Source organism: Electrophorus electricus, unplaced genomic scaffold (assembly GCF_041902795.1).
Source record: "Electrophorus electricus isolate QZ-2024a unplaced genomic scaffold, ASM4190279v1 Scaffold37, whole genome shotgun sequence".
Classification (NCBI taxonomy): domain Eukaryota; kingdom Metazoa; phylum Chordata; class Actinopteri; order Gymnotiformes; family Gymnotidae; genus Electrophorus; species Electrophorus electricus.
In genome coordinates, this window is record NW_027658660.1 from 12,547 (window position 1) to 31,985 (window position 19,439).

The window sequence follows — 19,439 nt, forward strand, 5'->3', positions numbered from 1 at the left end:
TAATCTGTCAAGTCTGTAATTTTCCAGATTTATATCCATTAAAAAAACAGATGCTCTAAAGGGAGGGGGTGGACTCCTTCAGTGGTACAGCAGAAGTTGATAACTTCAAAATCATTTACAGCAGCTTCAACCTTGCCTGAGTGATTTAAGTAATTAGTGAAACTGGCACAGCACCACCAACCGTTTATTAAAGAAAACGTGTATGACACATGATTATCTTAATTCTTTTAATTAAAACAGTCCCTTGCAAGGCATATTATTCAATTATGTTCAAAGAGGTACATAGAGCATGCTGGCAAAACTGAACCGTTGAAGATACTACAGGAAATAAGAAATTTCCATAATGTGAATGAAACATTTATTTAAATGTATTGAATATTGCACATCTCAGAGCCTCCAGAGGTGGAAAAGACCAGGCCAGGTGAGCCATAGGTTGAATTGGAGCCCGAATCCAAGGGCCAGGGCGTCCCCGCCAGACGCATGACGCTCGAATTTGATCTTCTTGAAGCAATTAACTAGAGTTAATTGAAAGCGGAAGAGGATGCCTGGAGCTGCGATGCCATACCTTTAGGGAAAGATGAAAAAAGGAACACGAATCAAACAAATGAGACTGTTTGTTTTTCGAGGCTGAATGGGATGTGCCATAATAACCTTCAATTACTATATTGGTGTCCAAGCTGAAATTCAACTTGATTACAATAGCCGCAAGCCATGCAGATCTAGTTATGGGCTTTATTCAAAATTAAAACTAAAACAGAAGTAGATTTTAAAAAACACAACCACAATTCTGTGATTTATCTAACGCCAGCTAGTTAACTTCATAACTTACTCTCTGTTGATTTTCCCACCCTTAATCTTGCAGAAAGAAGGCTCAAGAAAACCAAGCGGATGTAAATCACAATCTTCCATGTTGTTTTGCCTCCACATCACCCTGAAAGTGCTTTATTTAAATAATTTAGCTCTGCTCAATTTCAACTTGATTACAATAGCCGCAAGCCATGCAGATCTAGTTATGGGCTTTATTCAAAATTAAAGCTAAAATAGAAGTAGATTTTAAAAAACACTACCACTATAGTAATTAACCTGCAAAATGTGTTCTTAATCTGTTGATTGCAACTGTCAAACATTTTTAAAAATGTGTTGAATATTACCCAAGTCACAGCCTACAGAGGTGGAAAAGCCCAGGCCAGGTGAACCATAGAACAAGTTGAACCCTGAATCCGAGGGCCAGGGCGACCCCGCCCGAACCCGAGGGCCAGGGCTCCCGCCAGACGCGTGATTCTCAAATTTGACCTTCTTGGAGAGGGAGATCCCACTGGAAGAAACTGAAGGGGAAGAGAATATACCTTTAGAGAAAGATGAAAACTGACCACTAACCAAACGAATGAGAGAGATTGTTCTTTGAGGCTGAATGTGATGTGTCATAATAACCATCAATTACTATAAAGGTGTCCAAGCTGAAATTCAACTTAATTACAATAGCTAGCCAGCAGCCAAGATAAAAGGTCACATGTCACAATTTTAAGCTTCCCTTTATACGAAAGAACTGCAGTATTTTAAATTTGCCACATCGTTGGCAGACAGGTACCTAGCCATAGTAGCTAATTATCCTAGCTAGTTCACACTTCATTCTCCCCCAAATGATCCCATTATCGACAGGTATCCGTGCTTAGACATGAAGACAGTTCAGCGACCGAGGACTGACATGCAGCTGTCACAGCTCTTTTAGAGCAATCCGACGGTTAGCGAGCCAATGCTAGATAATAACGTTAATCGCAGCTACAGTAAATAGTTGGCAGTTAATCTGCTAGTTAACTAACGTGCTCCATCGCCATGAAAATTAGAATCTGTTGCCGCAAGAGATGTGCATAAGTAATGTGTGAACTAGCTAAGTTAACCATCTCAAATAGACAGCTTGTCTGTTAGCTAACCTAGCTAGAGAGCCCAATGTTACCTGAGTCGTTGAATTCAAGTCCGACTTGACACTTTAGCCTTTCCCATTAGGCCTCATCGTCTTTTTAAACAAAATTAACATACTATTCATAAAATCCATATAGAGCAAGTTTTATGGATGATCTGCTCAGTGAAGCTGCATTATTTCTGTTATAATACGGACACGGCAGCATTTTCACGGCATGTTTTCTTAATCTGTTTATTGCAACTGTCAACACATACGAATGATTAATAATTAATGTAAACTGTTATGCAGCGAATTAAAGATACTATATTTTCCTGTTTCCCTAGAAATAATCCAAACTGCAGTGTCTGCTTATTTATGCTGAAGCACACTTAAGTGGGTATATTTTTTGTGGATTCCACATATACATTAAAAGGAAAATGTTGCCCAATCATGTCAGAAATAGCAAAACAAAAAAACACAGGCTCCGAGTTACTGAAAGAGAAGTACGCGATGAGGTCCTGGTAGAGCATAGGCACAGGTTGGTCATACGTGTTTATGAGGAGTTTAATTTAAGCAAAATCCTCATCACACACCCAAGAAGTCAAAGCCTGCAAAATCCCCAAGCAGCAAGACTGCATCAAGTTAGCACTGGCTGAAGCAAAAATAGTGCTGTGTCCTGCTGTGTGGCTCATCCACTCTACCAGTCTCTTAGTATTGGGCTTAGTGTGCTTAATTCATCTTGATGTCCTAACTGACATTCAAAAAGAAATGGATGTGAGAAGACAGTGTAGGAGTTCAAATTTGAATTGGCTTGAAATGTAGGATGAAGTGCTCTTCTGCAGCTGAGCAGCTCATTTTCTGCTGAGCATCTTCACAGCCCTTACAAGGAGAGCATGAAAATGATGGAGGGGACAAGAAAAATCAGAATAATGCTTTAAGGACTGGACACATTTACAGCTTCTCACACTAAACAAAGTACTCCAAGGTAAAAAGTTCATCAAAGTAAAACATGTTTCATCCATCTTTCTGTGAACTGATATTTTAATGACTGACAGACAAATCCTCCAAGACTTGGCTTGGGATGCTTTGGTGTACAGGAGAGGTTTGAACCCCTTTCATTAAAGAAAACGTGTATGACTCAGGTGCTAGGGTATTATCAGAATGTAATTTATTCCAAATGTAAACACATGATTCTCTTAATTAGAGATTCCCTTATAAGGCATATTATTCAATAATGTTCATAGAGGTACAAAAAACAAAACAAAACAACAAAACCCTACTGAGTCTGGAAAAGAACATCTTTATCAATAAAAAGTATCAAATGACCTGAACACAGTTGTACCACCATTACAAACTCCTTGCTTGAGTCTGCATGTATACATGTATGATAGTAACATATCAGCCAATGAATGATGGACTCGAGTTTGTACTCGAGGAAAGAAAGAAATTTTCATAATGTCATAAAGAATAAAGTGTTTGGAAAACGTCTAGGAAAAGAAAGAAACATTTATTTAAATGTGCTGAATATTGCACAAGTCGCAACCCTTGAAAAACCAAGAAGAGTTCTCGGTCTGCTTAAGTACTGTGTACTGCAAAAACACAAGTAGAATTGAATTTTCCACAAATACACATACAAGAACCATAGAAGAAAGCATAGTGTTGGTCTTATAGAACGAGAGACACAAAAACCTCAGCTACAATGATCAACAATTACACAATGAAGTTTGGATTCAACGGAATTTCGTTTTGAACTACGGTAGAGGGGCCTCTTTATCGGCTACTCGAATACTAGGCAACAACCTGATTCACCATTTGTGGATCACATTTGAGCAGTAACATGATTTGGTAGAACACTTGCATTTGAAACCATTTTTGTCTTCTTTTATAGGTGGAATCGGAGGCCAGTTTGGTGATGTTTTAAATCTACTTGAAGAATAACAAACAAACAAAAAGCCAACCCTAATGTAACATTTAAAAGAAGCACCAAAGTGGGCATCAGATTTACCATCAAACAGGGTCTTGCTGCTGTCGAAGCCTGTGCACTGCCGCTTGCAGATCTCCATGTTCTGCAAGCAAGATTTCACACTGCAGCGAGAGACACACACACACACACACACACACACACACACACACACACACACACACACACACACACACACACACACACACACACACACACAGGTGGGGGGGGGGTTACAGTACTAGCAGAGAAACTCTGATGCTATTTGGATTTCTAAATTAACACGGTGTTCCTTAAAATGTTTTTGAAACACTGACATGTAGATTGGAAGGCCTGGAGCAACTCACTGTGCACTCTGAGGGAAGTGGAGGAGGTGGGTCATGGTCAGAAACAGGTGGTTCACGGTCTTCACTGGCGTGATCCTTTTGTGAGCGTCTAGCGTGAGCATCTTCTTTAGTAGGTCGATGAACTCCCGCCGGTCGGCCTTCTCCGCCAAGACGTCGGTGCCTTTCAGACTGGTCATATTGACCTGCGAGAGAGACCCATGGGTGAGTCATATTATTCACCAGCAGAGGGCGGCAATGCACCCAATACGAACGAAGTTCTGCAGCAAATTTCTACGCACTGCTCTGCCCTTCGCAGATGCCGTTCTCCAGAGCGACTTACATGCGCTACTCATTATGACAGCAGAAACGCTCGACCTTTCAGCTAGCACCTTGTTCTACCTGCTCTATAATGTGAGCTGCGGGAGCCCTTTGTCACGTTCTTCAATTTCACATCGCAACACTAAAAGAAATGCGTATAGTTACGCGCACAAAAGCCCAAATAACCTGCATCATGTCGTCAAGGCAGTTTAAAATGTACTTCCGAGTCTCTTTGGACTTGATGCCACGCTCCGCCTCATGCTCCGAAGGTGTCTGGAGAAAGGAAAGAAAAAACAAACCATTCAGCTCCACCATTAAGTTACATGAAGTCATTAAGTTACGTCCCTTATAAAAAACACATGGCATTTGGCATTTGAAGACAGGCAAACCTTGAGTCTCCACAGGGGGTAGCAGTAGAAATAGTAGTGCGTCTTGGTCGCTGCGCTCAACATGCACTCTGCTGGTAGGCCCTGCGTCTCGGAGATGTAACGGATCTGCAGAGACACCATACGGCAAAAGGATTATGACTTTATTTTGAGTTAATCCTTTCATTTTCAAAGTGCATGTCTAAAAAAACAGGCCATAGAAACTCATTTATATTAATCCTAAAAATGAGCGGGCCGACAAAGCAGCTAAAAGGTCAAACTACACACACACAAACACACACACACACACACACACACACACACACACACACACACACACACACATATCACTACAGCCACAAAACCACTACAGGTCTGCACCACTGATGCTGTACGGGCGTTAAGGCACAGCTCAAAGGACCATGTGCTTACCTGATCATATTCGGAGGCTCCGGGATACAGGGGCCAGCCCAGGAACAGCTCAGCAATGACACAGCCCAGGGACCACATATCGATGGCCTCACAGAATGGGAGACCCAGGATGAGCTCAGGCGATCTGGACCAAAAACACAGAGATCGCCATCATGAAATCAGCCTCGGCTGATAATTCCGTGGGGGGGTGTTTGTGTTCCTAGACATTACACACCCACTATTCTAGTGTAACATGGAACCAACACTACAATGCACCAACACTACAATAATGTTCTGTTTTGCATTAAGTAAATACAGAGTACCAATGCAGTTAAACACCCGTTACTCAGTATATTACACTGTTAATTAACAGTGTAGCTACAATGTAATAGCGGTTTTGTACAGACTCGCTAAATACTGATATTACCAAAGCCTGCAGTTCAGCGCATCCTAACTAATCTCAGACACCGAAGACGGTTCATTAGGTGTTTTTGCTAAATAACAGCACTCACATGACCCAATAAAAATAAACCACTTATAAATCAATCGTGCTCCAGTTAACTGTAATGCTCATCATAGGCTTTTAATGTGTAGCAGGGTTATTACAACTGTCCACAACATGCAGCTCTACTCTAAAGCACACTCGAGTGCAACAAGTGCACACTTATTTCTAACACGCCTCAGCACGTGTCCCTCACCGGTAGTATCTGGACTGCAGGTAGCTGGGGGCCTTGGAGAAGTGGCTAGCTGAGCCGAAGTCGATGACCTTGACGCGGTACGGCTGCCTGATGGGGTCCACCAGCATGATGTTGTCGGGCTTGAGGTCGGTGTGGATCAAGCCCAGGCTCTTCAGTTTCATGAGCGCTTTGGCGACCTGCTGCAGCACGGGCCGGATGCATTTCAGCAGCAGTGGGCTGAACTTGCTGCGCTTGAGGAAGTCGTAGAGGCTCTGCCCCAGCATCTCGAACACCAGGCATATGTGCTTCTTGTGCTGGAAGCACTCGTACGCGCGCACGAAGTTGAACTCGTCGGCGTTCTCCCTGCTCAGCCGGCTCAGGATGCTCACCTGAGGAGGAGCAAAGGAGGGAAGACGGAATACGCGTTAAGCCGAAGCTACGTGGTCACAGCTTCAAAGTTTGATACTGCTGACAAATAGCCTACTTATTTTCAATAGCATCAAGCACTTTGTGTACTTCCCTTCAACCATTTACTTCTACAGGATTTGGGAGATGCAATTATGGAAGTGGTCCCTTGGAAATGAACCCATGAACTTGCTTTTGGTACTCAAACAATGCAGATTAATGCTCTTTCATAACAATAACATTTTTAATGCACATCCAAACAGGTATGGCTTACACAACTGAAGCTAAATCTTCTTTTTAGAGTAAGCTTCAAGCTGTCCGTGTGTTATCCGAACTAGTTCCTACTGAACTAGTGAAAATTAGAACTAGTGTGCCAAACAAGTATTTCTGTGCTACCCTGGCTGTATACAAATTCCACAGTGTGCGTTAGCACATCTGACACCAACAGAACATATGTTGTAAAAACTGAAACAAACAATAACAGAATCAGGGCTACAGCTGATTCTAGGCCATATCAATAGCTCATTTAAAGCAGGCACAACTTTCCCACCTCGTTCTGGCCCTGTCGAGCATAGGACGGATGACTTTTCAGGATCTTGATTGCGACTACTTCACTGGTGCCCCGCTTCCAGCACTTGGCGACCTGGCCAAAGGTTCCACGGCCCAGGGACTCCAAAACCTCGTAGCTGTTGGAGACGGAGCGGAGGATCTCGTTCTGCACCAGTTGGTACTCGCAATCGCTGCCCCTGGCCACACGCTTGGACAACCCAGGGGAGGAGAGCTCCTCCAGGATCTGTACACTGTTGCTGCTGTGTGCCTCCTCTCTCTTCCTCTTGAGGCTGCCCCGCTTCTGATAGCCGTCAGCACGCCGCGAGGTCAATGCCTCGTCTCCGCCCTGCCAGCTGGAAGAGGAGGAAGACGACGACGAAGCCTCGTCCGAGGCTCCAGAGGGGGAAAAGACCATGGCAGGTAAGCCATCGATTGAATTGAACCCCGGATCCGAGGGCCAGGGTGTCCCCGCCCGAATCCGAGGGCCAGGGCTCCCGCCCCGCGCAGGATTCTCAAATTTAACCTTCTTGGAGTGGGAGATCCCACTGAAGGAATCTGAAGGGCAAGAGAATATACCATTATGGAAAGATGAAAACAGGACTACTAACCAAATGAACAAGAGAGATTGTTTGTTCTTTGAGGCTGAATGTGATGTGCCATAATAACCATCAATTAGCTAAATTAGCTAAATCACAGAGCTTTGATTTTTTTTAAAACATCTACTGCTGTTTTAGTTTTAATTTTGAATATTTCTGTCTGAAGCAGAGCAGAGCCCTGATCGATGCCATTGTTTTTTGGGCAGGCTTTAGCAAGTGATTGCTTTCTCTTTACACGCTTCTCAGAAAAGACAAGTTCTTTGTCTTGCGTTACTCAAAGGTGGTTCTGTGTGCTAAAACAACATCTTGACCTTTCAGCGATGCTGCCACACTGAAAAACAGAAGGCCAAGAAAAAAACAGCTTCTATTCTTAGACTCTCTGGCACTCTAAGTGCTTGCTGATACCTTGCTGACTGCAGTATTTCCTACACCTTTCCAACTGAGAGGCTCCTGAACTTGCAGCACCTCTGTCAATTAATCAATTGCATAACAAGAGTTCATCCGCTCTATAATTGAGGGAGATACCCCCTCTAATCATTAATGCTCATCATTACAAAGACCATTAGTGTAAGCTGATGAAAAATGTTTCAATGTATTTAAAAGGTAAAGAACAGAGTAGCAATGTAAAGATACCATTTATAATGCATTACATTTTAGTCTTTGACACAATCTCTTGCCCTGAAACAGTGTTTAGGGCGATTACAATGCTGTTTCAATATGTTTAAAAGGTAAAGAACAGAGTAGCAATGTAAAGATTCCATTTATAATGCATTACATTTTAGTCTAAAACACAAACTCTTGCCTTGAAACAGTGTTTAGGGCGATTGCAATGCTGTTTCAATGTGTTTAAAAGGTAAAGAACAAAGTAGCAATGTAAAGATACCATTTATAATGCATTACATTTTAGTCTAAAACAAAATCTCTTACCCTGAAACAGTGTTGTTGGGCGATTACAATGCTGTTTCAATGTGTTTAAAAGGTAAAGAACAGAGTAGCAATGTAAAGATACCATTTATAATGCATTACATTTTAGTCTTTAACACAATCTCTTGCCCTGAAACAGTGTTTAGGGCGATTACAATGCTGTTTCAATATGTTTAAAAGGTAAAGAACAGAGTAGCAATGTAAAGATACCATTTATAATGCTTTACATTTTAGTCTAAAACACAATCTCTTGCCGTAAAACAGTGTTTAGGGCGATTAAAATGCTGTTTCAATGTTTAAAAGGTAAAGAACAGAGTAGCAATGTAAAGATTCCATTTATAATGCATTACATTTTAGTCTAAAACACAATCTCTTGCCGTAAAACAGTGTTTAGGGCGATTAAAATGCTGTTTCAATGTTTAAAAGGTAAAGAACAGAGTAGCAATGTAAAGATTCCATTTATAATGCATTACATTTTAGTCTAAAACACAATCTCTTGCCCTGAAACAGTGTTTAGCGCGATTACAATGCTTTGAAACGCTGTTTCAATGTGTTTAAAGGTAAAGAAGAGAGTTGCAATGTAAAGATTCTACTTATCATGAATTACATTTTAGTCTAAAACACAATCTGGGTTTGTGTGTATATAAATGATGTAATCTTACTGTTGTGGAACAAATTACTTCCATTTCCATTTTTTAAGGCAAAAATATTAAATGTTGGAATTTATCATTACATATTCATATGAATATGACTTTAATTTGTATACATATTTGTTGACATTAGCTATTTTGATCAGTCATTTTTGTGTCTGGTTGTTCTAGCTCATATTTAGCACGTTGTCCTTGACCATGTCCCTCTGTCCACAGGGTGGTGGTGTTGGACCGTGTTACAGACACGCTGCTGTTTTCCTGCAAGGTGCTAGTGGTCGGATTTGTAGGTGAGAAATATAGAGTGAAGTCATGTGTATATTACCCATACTACACTTCATCACATTCTGACCATGATGGCACATGGCAACACACTTTAATAGGTAACTCTGAGGGTTTTTCTACATTCCCTGTAAGGTCTGCTGGCTTTCTTCTTCTTCTCTGGGAGAATCAGGCTGCCATCTGACAATTTCCAGCTTCAGCTGCTGCATTATTACTGGTTGCCCGTTATTGTACGTATTGTAACCTCAGAAAAGCTCAAGTGGTGACAATTGCTTCTGTGTGAGAACAAAACATCAGCATATTCAGTACACTGAAGAAATGGTTCTTTCTTTTTTAGATTCCAAAATGCTTATTGACAGTGATTGTAAAGTCACTTTGTTTGTAAATAACCATGATTTACACATTTATTCTGGACAGCAGTTCCTCTCATAATACTGAAGGCCCAGCATGTATATCTACTACTGCTGTTTTTTTAGACGGTGATTGTGGGAGCTTATTTCATCGCGCAGGGCTTATTTAGTGTACAGCATGTGTGTGGACACCCTTTTCCTATGCTTCTGTAAGCTACACACACACACACACACACACACACACACACACACACACACACACACACACACACACTCTCTCTCTCTCTCTCTCTCTCTCTCTCTCTTCATTCCAGCAGTTCATAATGACATTGGGCACACACAGTCGAAAGCTTGTATGGTCTCGTCCCTTTACTTCAGGGAGAATAGAATTATAAAAAACATTATTAGCTCACATTTCACTCTCAAGCTACTACACATATGCCAATCATGAGGACTATATTGGTTTTATTTCCACTATGATGTTTCTGTCTCCTCTAGTGGAGGATCTGGAGCGTAACGACGGCACCGTGCAGAGACCATACCTCCGATTTACTCCTCCACATCAGCTGACTTTAAAAAAACATTTAAAGCTCTACACATCATGGATCACAGAATGTCTGTTATTAACGCTATACAAGAACTATACTAAACCCATAGATCTAGACTAAGACTATAAAGTCATTTCACTTAGCTAAATAACTTTAATACATAATTTAAATCATGCAATGTGTAATAATATTTCTTGTTTTTGTTCAGGAGATGTGCAGACATTATCTGCTGTATTATTTTTGTGGCTGCCATTGTCACCTATATTCTTATTCGCTCCCTGGGTAAGAAACATTTCCAACTACACTTTCATGGGGAAAAAAAATCATTATAATTGTGGGCTCAAGCGGAAGGTCTTTTACCCATGTATGGCTTGTGAGATATCCTTCTAACGGAGGTTCTAACACAGCGTGGCTGCTTGGAGACTCTCGTCATGTCGTGTTGCCCCAGAACTCCACTGGGATGTTTTGTGGAGCTGGAGTCAATGTGTAAGTCCCTCACATACTGGATAAGTATTTATATCTTCACAGGAATACCAAAACAGCACACCCAGTATGTAAGGAACACCGTCAGTATTCTTTCGAATGGACTTTAGTGAGTCGGACTAGGGTTACAATGGAGCTGTGCAGGTGCAAATCATGTGGAAACATGAAACATCAACAAGACAAGATGGGTTAGACTTTAGCTTTAAGATTTTCATGATTGGCACTGCACAGCAACAAGTGGAACCAATCAAATCACTTGTGTTTAATGATTGTCTCTAAACCAAGGGGTCCAAACTCAGGTCTAGGAGTGTCACAACACTGCAGAGTTTATTGGTTACCCCAGTCAAATTCACCCTCGAAGAAAGAACACTTAGCTGGGTAGTGGTGTGACTCTCCAGCACTGAATCCTGATACACATACTCAAAAAATTGAATAAAAATTGTTTATTTAATTGGTTAATATTCATGTGTCAAGCTGCATTTGTTTCCTGCATCCTCTCGTGTTTCAGTGACAAACCAAACGTCCTCTACTTTGACCTTCTGAAGTGTGCCAGAGCAACGACAGAAATGGACGCCATTCTAGAGGGTCTCCAGTGTCCAACCACTCAAGTGAGATTTCCACACAAATGTCCTGTTGACATTGTACAGAAACCAAACACGTATGTCAGTAGCCTTTTAGAAATATGCACATGAGACTCATTTATTACAAAACAGTTTAGCATGTAGTATGTGAATGCCAGTTTGTAAGTCTGGGGGCTTGGGTCTCCTTTTGCTGCTTGGTTTGGGAGCCTTTTGCTCTATCATGCAATGAACAATGTGTAAATAGTGTAGATAGAAATATAAAAAGCAACACTGTGTTTAGCTACTCAAATAAGATCTCCTTCACTCTGTGTGTTTGTGCGTTGGTTTGCAGGTCTGTGTTAAAAAATGCCCTTCAGAGTTCTGGAAGTTGCCCCCAGAGGCGTATGCCCCAAATGCCCTGCCTAAAGACTTCTTTCAGCAGCAGTATTGTGACCCTAGACTTGACCTCGCCCAAACCACATTGGTAAAACCTCACACTGCAAATAAGCAATGTAACCAGCTTCATCTCTGAGAAATAAACCCTCACCTCACTCTTGACAGAACAGAATTTGTCGTATCAAAAGTCTTTGCAATATGCAACTCTTTGTACATGTAATTCATGCATTGGCTTAGCCACTCACGCATACACAGCATTTGTGCATACATAGCATTCTGCATGTTAATGAGATTTTCACATGCATTTCCACTACAGAGTGTCCAAGACATCCTCAATCAAGAGCTTTGTCCATATTTCTACACGCCAAGTAAACCAGGTAAAGACAGCAGGATTACACAACTACCTGTTAATTTGTCCATTCTGTTTTGTAACAGTTTGACTATGCTATGTACCAAAACATAACCAAACCACCAGGAAAGTACTTATACCTGCAGTGATAAGTCAGCAGGTTTAATTGTTAGTCATATTATTTTCTGTCTCTCCCTCCACCCAGAACTAGGGAGATGTCTGCCTAGCTTTGACTGGCAGGACGTTCCTCCAGACTTCTCTCTCCCTGGATTCGCTTCCGTTAATGAAACAGTCGAGCACATAAAGGGATATATGGAGTAATCCTTCACACACACTCACACACACATTTCACTCTCAAGCTACTACACATATGCCAATCATCAGGACTATATTGTTTTTATTTCCACTGTGATGTTTCTGTCTCCTCTAGTGGAGGGTCTGGAGCGTAATGACGGCACCGTGCAGAGACCATACCACATGCCCAGGTCTCTGTGGCAAATCCTCCACAAGAGAGACAGCTTTCTCCCTTAATGAATAAACCATCCAGCATATATTTGAGTCTTTTTTCTGTTGTTGTAACTGTAAAACTGTTCTCAACAGCATTTCGACCACTGTTTTGTTCAAAAGAGATCTGACGGGGCGGCCTCTGGACTGATCCAGTTTTGACCGAACGGCAGACACACACTGGATGTTCTGGCAAACATTTACATATCTGGCTGGACCTTAACCATGTTGCTCTGTTTATTTGATACGCCTACTCTTTTCATATACCGCACTGCTTATTGTGTAGGAGTAGGCTTGCTCCTAAATGTGGAGTATATGAGAGGCTTAAGGGGAAGTTGATATATTTAATTGAGTTTTAGTTCTTTGCCAACCTCTCTCATTATGTGTGAAAGATCACATTTCATGGGATGCTACAATATATTTTTTTTAATTCCTGAGTGTAATAATGTCAAGATTGGCCACCCTCCTGGACTCCCTCTTTCCGTGGTTTCACGGCTTGCGCTGCAGGCCGCTCCCCCCTGCAGCGTTGGTCAAGACGGGTAGACGCTTACCTGGGATCTCGTCGTTATCAAAATAAACGTGAGCCTGCTTCTTCCGGGAACGACGAGATGCCCGTGTACAGGCGGCCACGACCAAGGCACACAGCAGGGTTTAAATACATGAACTAGAAACGAGGGACAGGTGTACGCAATCAGTGTGAGGACAAAATGAAACCGTGGAACGGAACAAAACACAAGACATGGAAAACACGGAACATGGAAGGGACTGATCGTGACAATCAGCATAGATTATTTAACACAAAGATTCAGAACTGCTGGTGCTGTGTATTTAATCATCTAATATAGACACCAGTACCTCCACTAAAGCCTGCCATAATGATATCAGCATCAAATGCAAAAAAAGTAATTTTGTTTCCAATAGTAAAACCAAAAAAAAAAAGCCAAACAAATAAAACGTGATGATGGACATGCGCCTCTTTAAAGGATTTTCTCAATAAATATATGTAGAATTTATGACTATAACAGAATACAGCAAAGAGAAAAATGCAAGAATGCATATGGCGAAGTACGTATGGCAAGTATGGCAAATTCCTCCTAAATGTCTATATGGTTCCATCAATGCAATATTTGAAGCTCTATGAAATAAACAAACCAAATTGTTATCAGAACACTCCACTATATTCATGAAAAACACTTTCTCATGTACTCATGGTATAACTCATTTTTACTGTAGGAATTTGGAATAATAGGATGGCAAAATCCTGTTCATGCCTATTCTGTTCCATATATGCAATAGTTGAAGCACTATAAAATACACAATTCATATTGTTATCAAATCCTTCCAATATATTCTTGAAATACACTTTCTTGTGTATCCATACTATTACGTTCCAATGTTTTTACTTTAATTTGGAGTAAAAGGATGGCAAAATCCTCATAAACATGTATTCGTTCCACTATATAATCAGTTTTTGAAACTCTAGAAAACAAACTAGTCAAATTGTTATCAGATCCCTCCACAATATTCATGAAATCCACTTTCTCATGTACCCATGGTATGACTTTCAAGTGTTTTACTGTAGGAAGCTTGAGTAATAGGATGGCAAAATCCTCTTAAACATCTGTTCAGTTCAACATATATCACTACTCGAAGCTCTATAAAATACACAATTCAAATTGTTATAAAATCACTCCACTACGTACTTGAAATAAACTTCCTCCTGTACCCATGATATGACTTTCAGTCATTTTTACTGCAGGAATTTGGAATAATGGAGTAGCAAAATTCTGTCGAATGTCTATTCAGTTCCATATATGTAATAATTGAAGCTCTATAAATAAATCAAATCAAATTGTTATCAGATCACTCCACTAAATTCTTGATATACACTATCTTATGTACCTGTGGTATGACTTTCAGTCATTTTTACAGTAGGAATTTAGAGTAATAGGATAGCAATATCCTGTGAAATGTCTATTCAGTTCACTATATATCACTACATGAAGCTGAGTGAAATGCACAAATCAAATTGTTATCAAATCACTTCATTAAATTCTTGAAATACAGTTTCTCTTGTACTCATGAATGACTTTCAGTCATTTTTACTGTAGGAATTTGGAGTAATAGGATGGCAAAAGCCTGTTAAATATCTATTTGGTTCACTACATATCACTTTTCCTTGTACCCATAATATAATGTTGAATATATTTACTGTAAAAATTTAAAGTATTGGGATGGCAAACTCATGTAAATTGCCTGTTTGGTTATATACATGCAACTTTAGAAAGTCTTTAAAATAAACAAATCAAATTGTTATCACATATCACTACTATACTCTTGAACTACTATACTATACTACTATTCTCATAGTCAGTGTAGACGTAGTTTAGGTAGGGGACGGGAGACGTTGTCACTTAGCCTCACAGGTTACATCTTGGCGATAAGCCTAAGGTTACATTATTATGTAAAGATTATTTTATTATTTGTGTAGCTTTTTTTGTACGTTAAAAGCACAGTAACCACGGACAGTTTAATCGTATAGGCCTAAATATTCGATACAGGACATGGAAAATTGAGCGCGAGCATCCCATAGCATGGAAAGCAGGTGCTCGTGACCAAGCTGCCTTTGTTGATGAGCTAAGAACCAGAACGTGCTGTGACTTCCAACGTCACAATGTGTCAATAACCTGGAATGATGCGTCATAAGAATAGATTATCGAATGCAAGATTATTTTTTACTGAAACATTACACATTGCGGACTCTGTGTGATGGCGCTTATCGAAAGTGCAAGGGAGTGTACTGTAGTCAGCATGCCAGATTATTGCGGTGAGTTTTGTTGTTGTTGTTTTTTCCAGATATAGCCATATGCCAAAGATTTTATGAGAACCCATACGTCAAATACAATGGTTAAAAAAGAAAAAAAATGTACAAAACTAGCTTGTACATTTCATGTTAAAATAATAAATGTTCTTACGTACTTGGTAGGTCTACCTTATATTAAAAACATTTATATAGTGTACGATCTGTAACTGTGTATCAGATCGAAAGCGTATGTGTGCAGAAGGTGTCATAAAAAAAAAAGAAAAGTGTTGTAACAGCCCTAGTGTCGCTGGACAAGGAGCAGGACGGACAGACGTGTATTAACACACGATAAAGAGACCGGCGCTCATATGCAACATAAACAGTGAACATAAAACACGAATACAGATAACGAACTATGTGAACACGAACATGGGCATTGACCGACTAAGATGCACACTCCCACAGCGGTTTAAACACACAGACGTTACAAGACTAAACCATGTGCAGTTGCGCGTTAATTACACAGGCGTGGTTACAAACAACACTATGAACTCCCACTGCACGCGGCGGGCCGTACCACATGGCTAGTGTGAAGGGGAGCGTTCCATGACAACTGTATATAAAATGTGTTAGACAAAATATAGCGTACCGGTCAAAGGTTCAGACACGCGGGACTGAATATATGTTTTTCAAAGGTTTCAATTCATTCTAATGTAATGGTATATACTTAGAATTTATAGAATATATATATTCTTCAATTCTATCTTCTCAGGGGAACCTCCTCCGTATGAGCCCATTTTCAGGAGACCAGTTAACAAGAGGCGAGTCCGGCAATCTCTCATTGCTTCTCCGATTTACTCCTCCACATCAGCTGACTTTAAAAAACCATTTAAAGCTCTACACATCATGGATCACAGAATGTCTGTTATTAACGCTATACAAGAACTATACTAAGGCCATAGATCTAGACTAAGACTATAAAGTTATTTCACTTAGCTAAATAACTTTAATACATAATTTAAATCATGCAATGTGTAATAATATTTCTTGTTTTTGTTCAGGAGATGTGCAGACATTATCTGCTGTATTATTTTTGTGGCTGCCATTGTCACCTATATTCTTATTCGCTCCCTGGGTAAGAAACATTTCCAACTACACTTTCATGGGGGAAAAAAAATCATTATTATTGTGGGCTCAAGCGGAAGGTCTTTTACCCATGTATGGCTTGTGAGATATCCTTCTAACGGAGGTTCTAACACAGCGTGGCTGCTTGGAGACTCTCGTCATGTCGTGTTGCCCCAGAACTCCACTGGGATGTTTTGTGGAGCTGGAGTCAATGTGTAAGTCCCTCACATACTGGATAAGTATTTATATCTTCACAGGAATACCAAAACAGCACACCCAGTATGTAAGGAACACCGTCAGTATTCTTTCGAATGGACTTTAGTGAGTCGGACTAGGGTTACAATGGAGCTGTGCAGGTGCAAATCATGTGGAAACATGAAACATCAACAAGACAAGATGGGTTAGACTTTAGCTTTAAGATTTTCATGATTGGCACTGCACAGCAACAAGTGGAACCAATCAAATCACTTGTGTTTAATGATTGTCTCTAAACCAAGGGGTCCAAACTCAGGTCTAGGAGTGTCACAACACTGCAGAGTTTATTGGTTACCCCAGTCAAATTCACCCTCGAAGAAAGAACACTTAGCTGGGTAGTGGTGTGACTCTCCAGCACTGAATCCTGATACACATACTCAAAAAATTGAATAAAAATTGTTTATTTAATTGGCTAATATTCATGTGTCAAGCTGCATTTGTTTCCTGCATCCTCTCGTGTTTCAGTGACAAACCAAACGTCCTCTACTTTGACCTTCTGAAGTGTGCCAGAGCAACGACAGAAATGGACGCCATTCTAGAGGGTCTCCAGTGTCCAACCACTCAAGTGAGATTTCCACACAAATGTCCTGTTGACATTGTACAGAAACCAAACACGTATGTCAGTAGCCTTTTAGAAATATGCACATGAGACTCATTTATTACAAAACAGTTTAGCATGTAGTATGTGAATGCCAGTTTGTAAGTCTGGGGGCTTGGGTCTCCTTTTGCTGCTTGGTTTGGGAGCCTTTTGCTCTATCATGCAATGAACAATGTGTAAATAGTGTAGATAGAAATATAAAAAGCAACACTGTGTTTAGCTACTCAAATAAGATCTCCTTCACTCTGTGTGTTTGTGCGTTGGTTTGCAGGTCTGTGTTAAAAAATGCCCTTCAGAGTTCTGGAAGTTGCCCCCAGAGGCGTATGCCCCAAATGCCCTGCCTAAAGACTTCTTTCAGCAGCAGTATTGTGACCCTAGACTTGACCTCGCCCAAACCACATTGGTAAAACCTCACACTGCAAATAAGCAATGTAACCAGCTTCATCTCTGAGAAATAAACCCTCACCTCACTCTTGACAGAACAGAATTTGTCGTATCAAAAGTCTTTGCAATATGCAACTCTTTGTACATGTAATTCATGCATTGGCTTAGCCACTCACGCATACATAGCATTTGTGCATACATAGCATTCTGCATGTTAATGAGATTTTCACATGCATTTCCACTACAGAGTGTCCAAGACATCCTCAATCAAGAGCTTTGTCCATATTTCTACACGCCAAGTAAACCAGGTAAAGACAGCAGGATTACACAACTACCTGTTAATTTGTCCATTCTGTTTTGTAACAGTTTGACTATGCTATGTACCAAAACATAACCAAACCACCAGGAAAGTACTTATACCTGCAGTGATAAGTCAGCAGGTTTAATTGTTAGTCATATTATTTTCTGTCTCTCCCTCCACCCAGAACTAGGGAGATGTCTGCCTAGCTTTGACTGGCAGGACGTTCCTCCAGACTTCTCTCTCCCTGGATTCGCTTCCGTTAATGAAACAGTCGAGCACATAAAGGGATATATGGAGTAATCCTTCACACACACTCACACACACATTTCACTCTCAAGCTACTACACATATGCCAATCATCAGGACTATATTGTTTTTATTTCCACTGTGATGTTTCTGTCTCCTCTAGTGGAGGGTCTGGAGCGTAATGACGGCACCGTGCAGAGACCATACCACATGCCCAGGTCTCTGTGGCAAATCCTCCACAAGAGAGACAGCTTTCTCCCTTAATGAATAAACCATCCAGCATATATTTGAGTCTTTTTTCTGTTGTTGTAACTGTAAAACTGTTCTCAACAGCATTTCGACCACTGTTTTGTTCAAAAGAGATCTGACGGGGCGGCCTCTGGACTGATCCAGTTTTGACCGAACGGCAGACACACACTGGATGTTCTGGCAAACATTTACATATCTGGCTGGACCTTAACCATGTTGCTCTGTTTATTTGATACGCCTACTCTTTTCATATACCGCACTGCTTATTGTGTAGGAGTAGGCTTGCTCCTAAATGTGGAGTATATGAGAGGCTTAAGGGGAAGTTGATATATTTAATTGAGTTTTAGTTCTTTGCCAACCTCTCTCATTATGTGTGAAAGATCACATTTCATGGGATGCTACAATATATATTTTTTAATTCCTGAGTGTAATAATGTCAAGATTGGCCACCCTCCTGGACTCCCTCTTTCCGTGGTTTCACGTCTTGCGCTGCAGGCCGCTCCCCCCTGCAGCGTTGGTCAAGACGGGTAGACGCTTACCTGGGATCTCGTCGTTATCAAAATAAACGTGAGCCTGCTTCTTCCGGGACCGACGAGATGCCCGTGTACAGGCGGCCACGACCAAGGCACACAGCAGGGTTTAAATACATGAACTAGAAACGAGGGACAGGTGTACGCAATCAGTGAGGACAAAATGAAACCGTGGAACGGAACAAAACACAAGACATGGAAAACACGGAACATGGAAGGGACTGATCGTGACAATCAGCATAGATTATTTAACACAAAGATTCAGAACTGCTGGTGCTGTGTATTTAATCATCTAATATAGACACCAGTACCTCCACTAAAGCCTGCCATAATGATATCAACATCAAATGCAAAAAAAGTAATTTTGTTTCCAATAGTAAAACCAAAAAAAAAAAGCC

General features: G+C 40.7%; 1 protein-coding gene across 1 annotated transcript in view; it reads right to left on the bottom strand.

The window, feature by feature from the left end:
• Positions 1 to 1,151: 1,151 nt before the first annotated feature.
• Positions 1,152 to 19,439, bottom strand: part of LOC145655856 (homeodomain-interacting protein kinase 1-like) — a gene marked incomplete at its 3' end in the record, with an annotated part of 66,433 nt that continues 48,145 nt past the window's right edge. The window contains exons 2-9 of the mRNA XM_081709320.1: positions 6,913 to 7,264; positions 5,979 to 6,346; positions 5,302 to 5,425; positions 4,894 to 4,998; positions 4,691 to 4,777; positions 4,208 to 4,389; positions 3,906 to 3,985; positions 1,152 to 1,325 (exon numbers count right to left, since the gene is read on the bottom strand). Coding sequence (XP_081565446.1) covers positions 1,152 to 1,325; positions 3,906 to 3,985; positions 4,208 to 4,389; positions 4,691 to 4,777; positions 4,894 to 4,998; positions 5,302 to 5,425; positions 5,979 to 6,346; positions 6,913 to 7,264 — 1,472 coding nt within the window. The remainder of the gene's footprint in view (positions 1,326 to 3,905; positions 3,986 to 4,207; positions 4,390 to 4,690; positions 4,778 to 4,893; positions 4,999 to 5,301; positions 5,426 to 5,978; positions 6,347 to 6,912; positions 7,265 to 19,439) is intronic.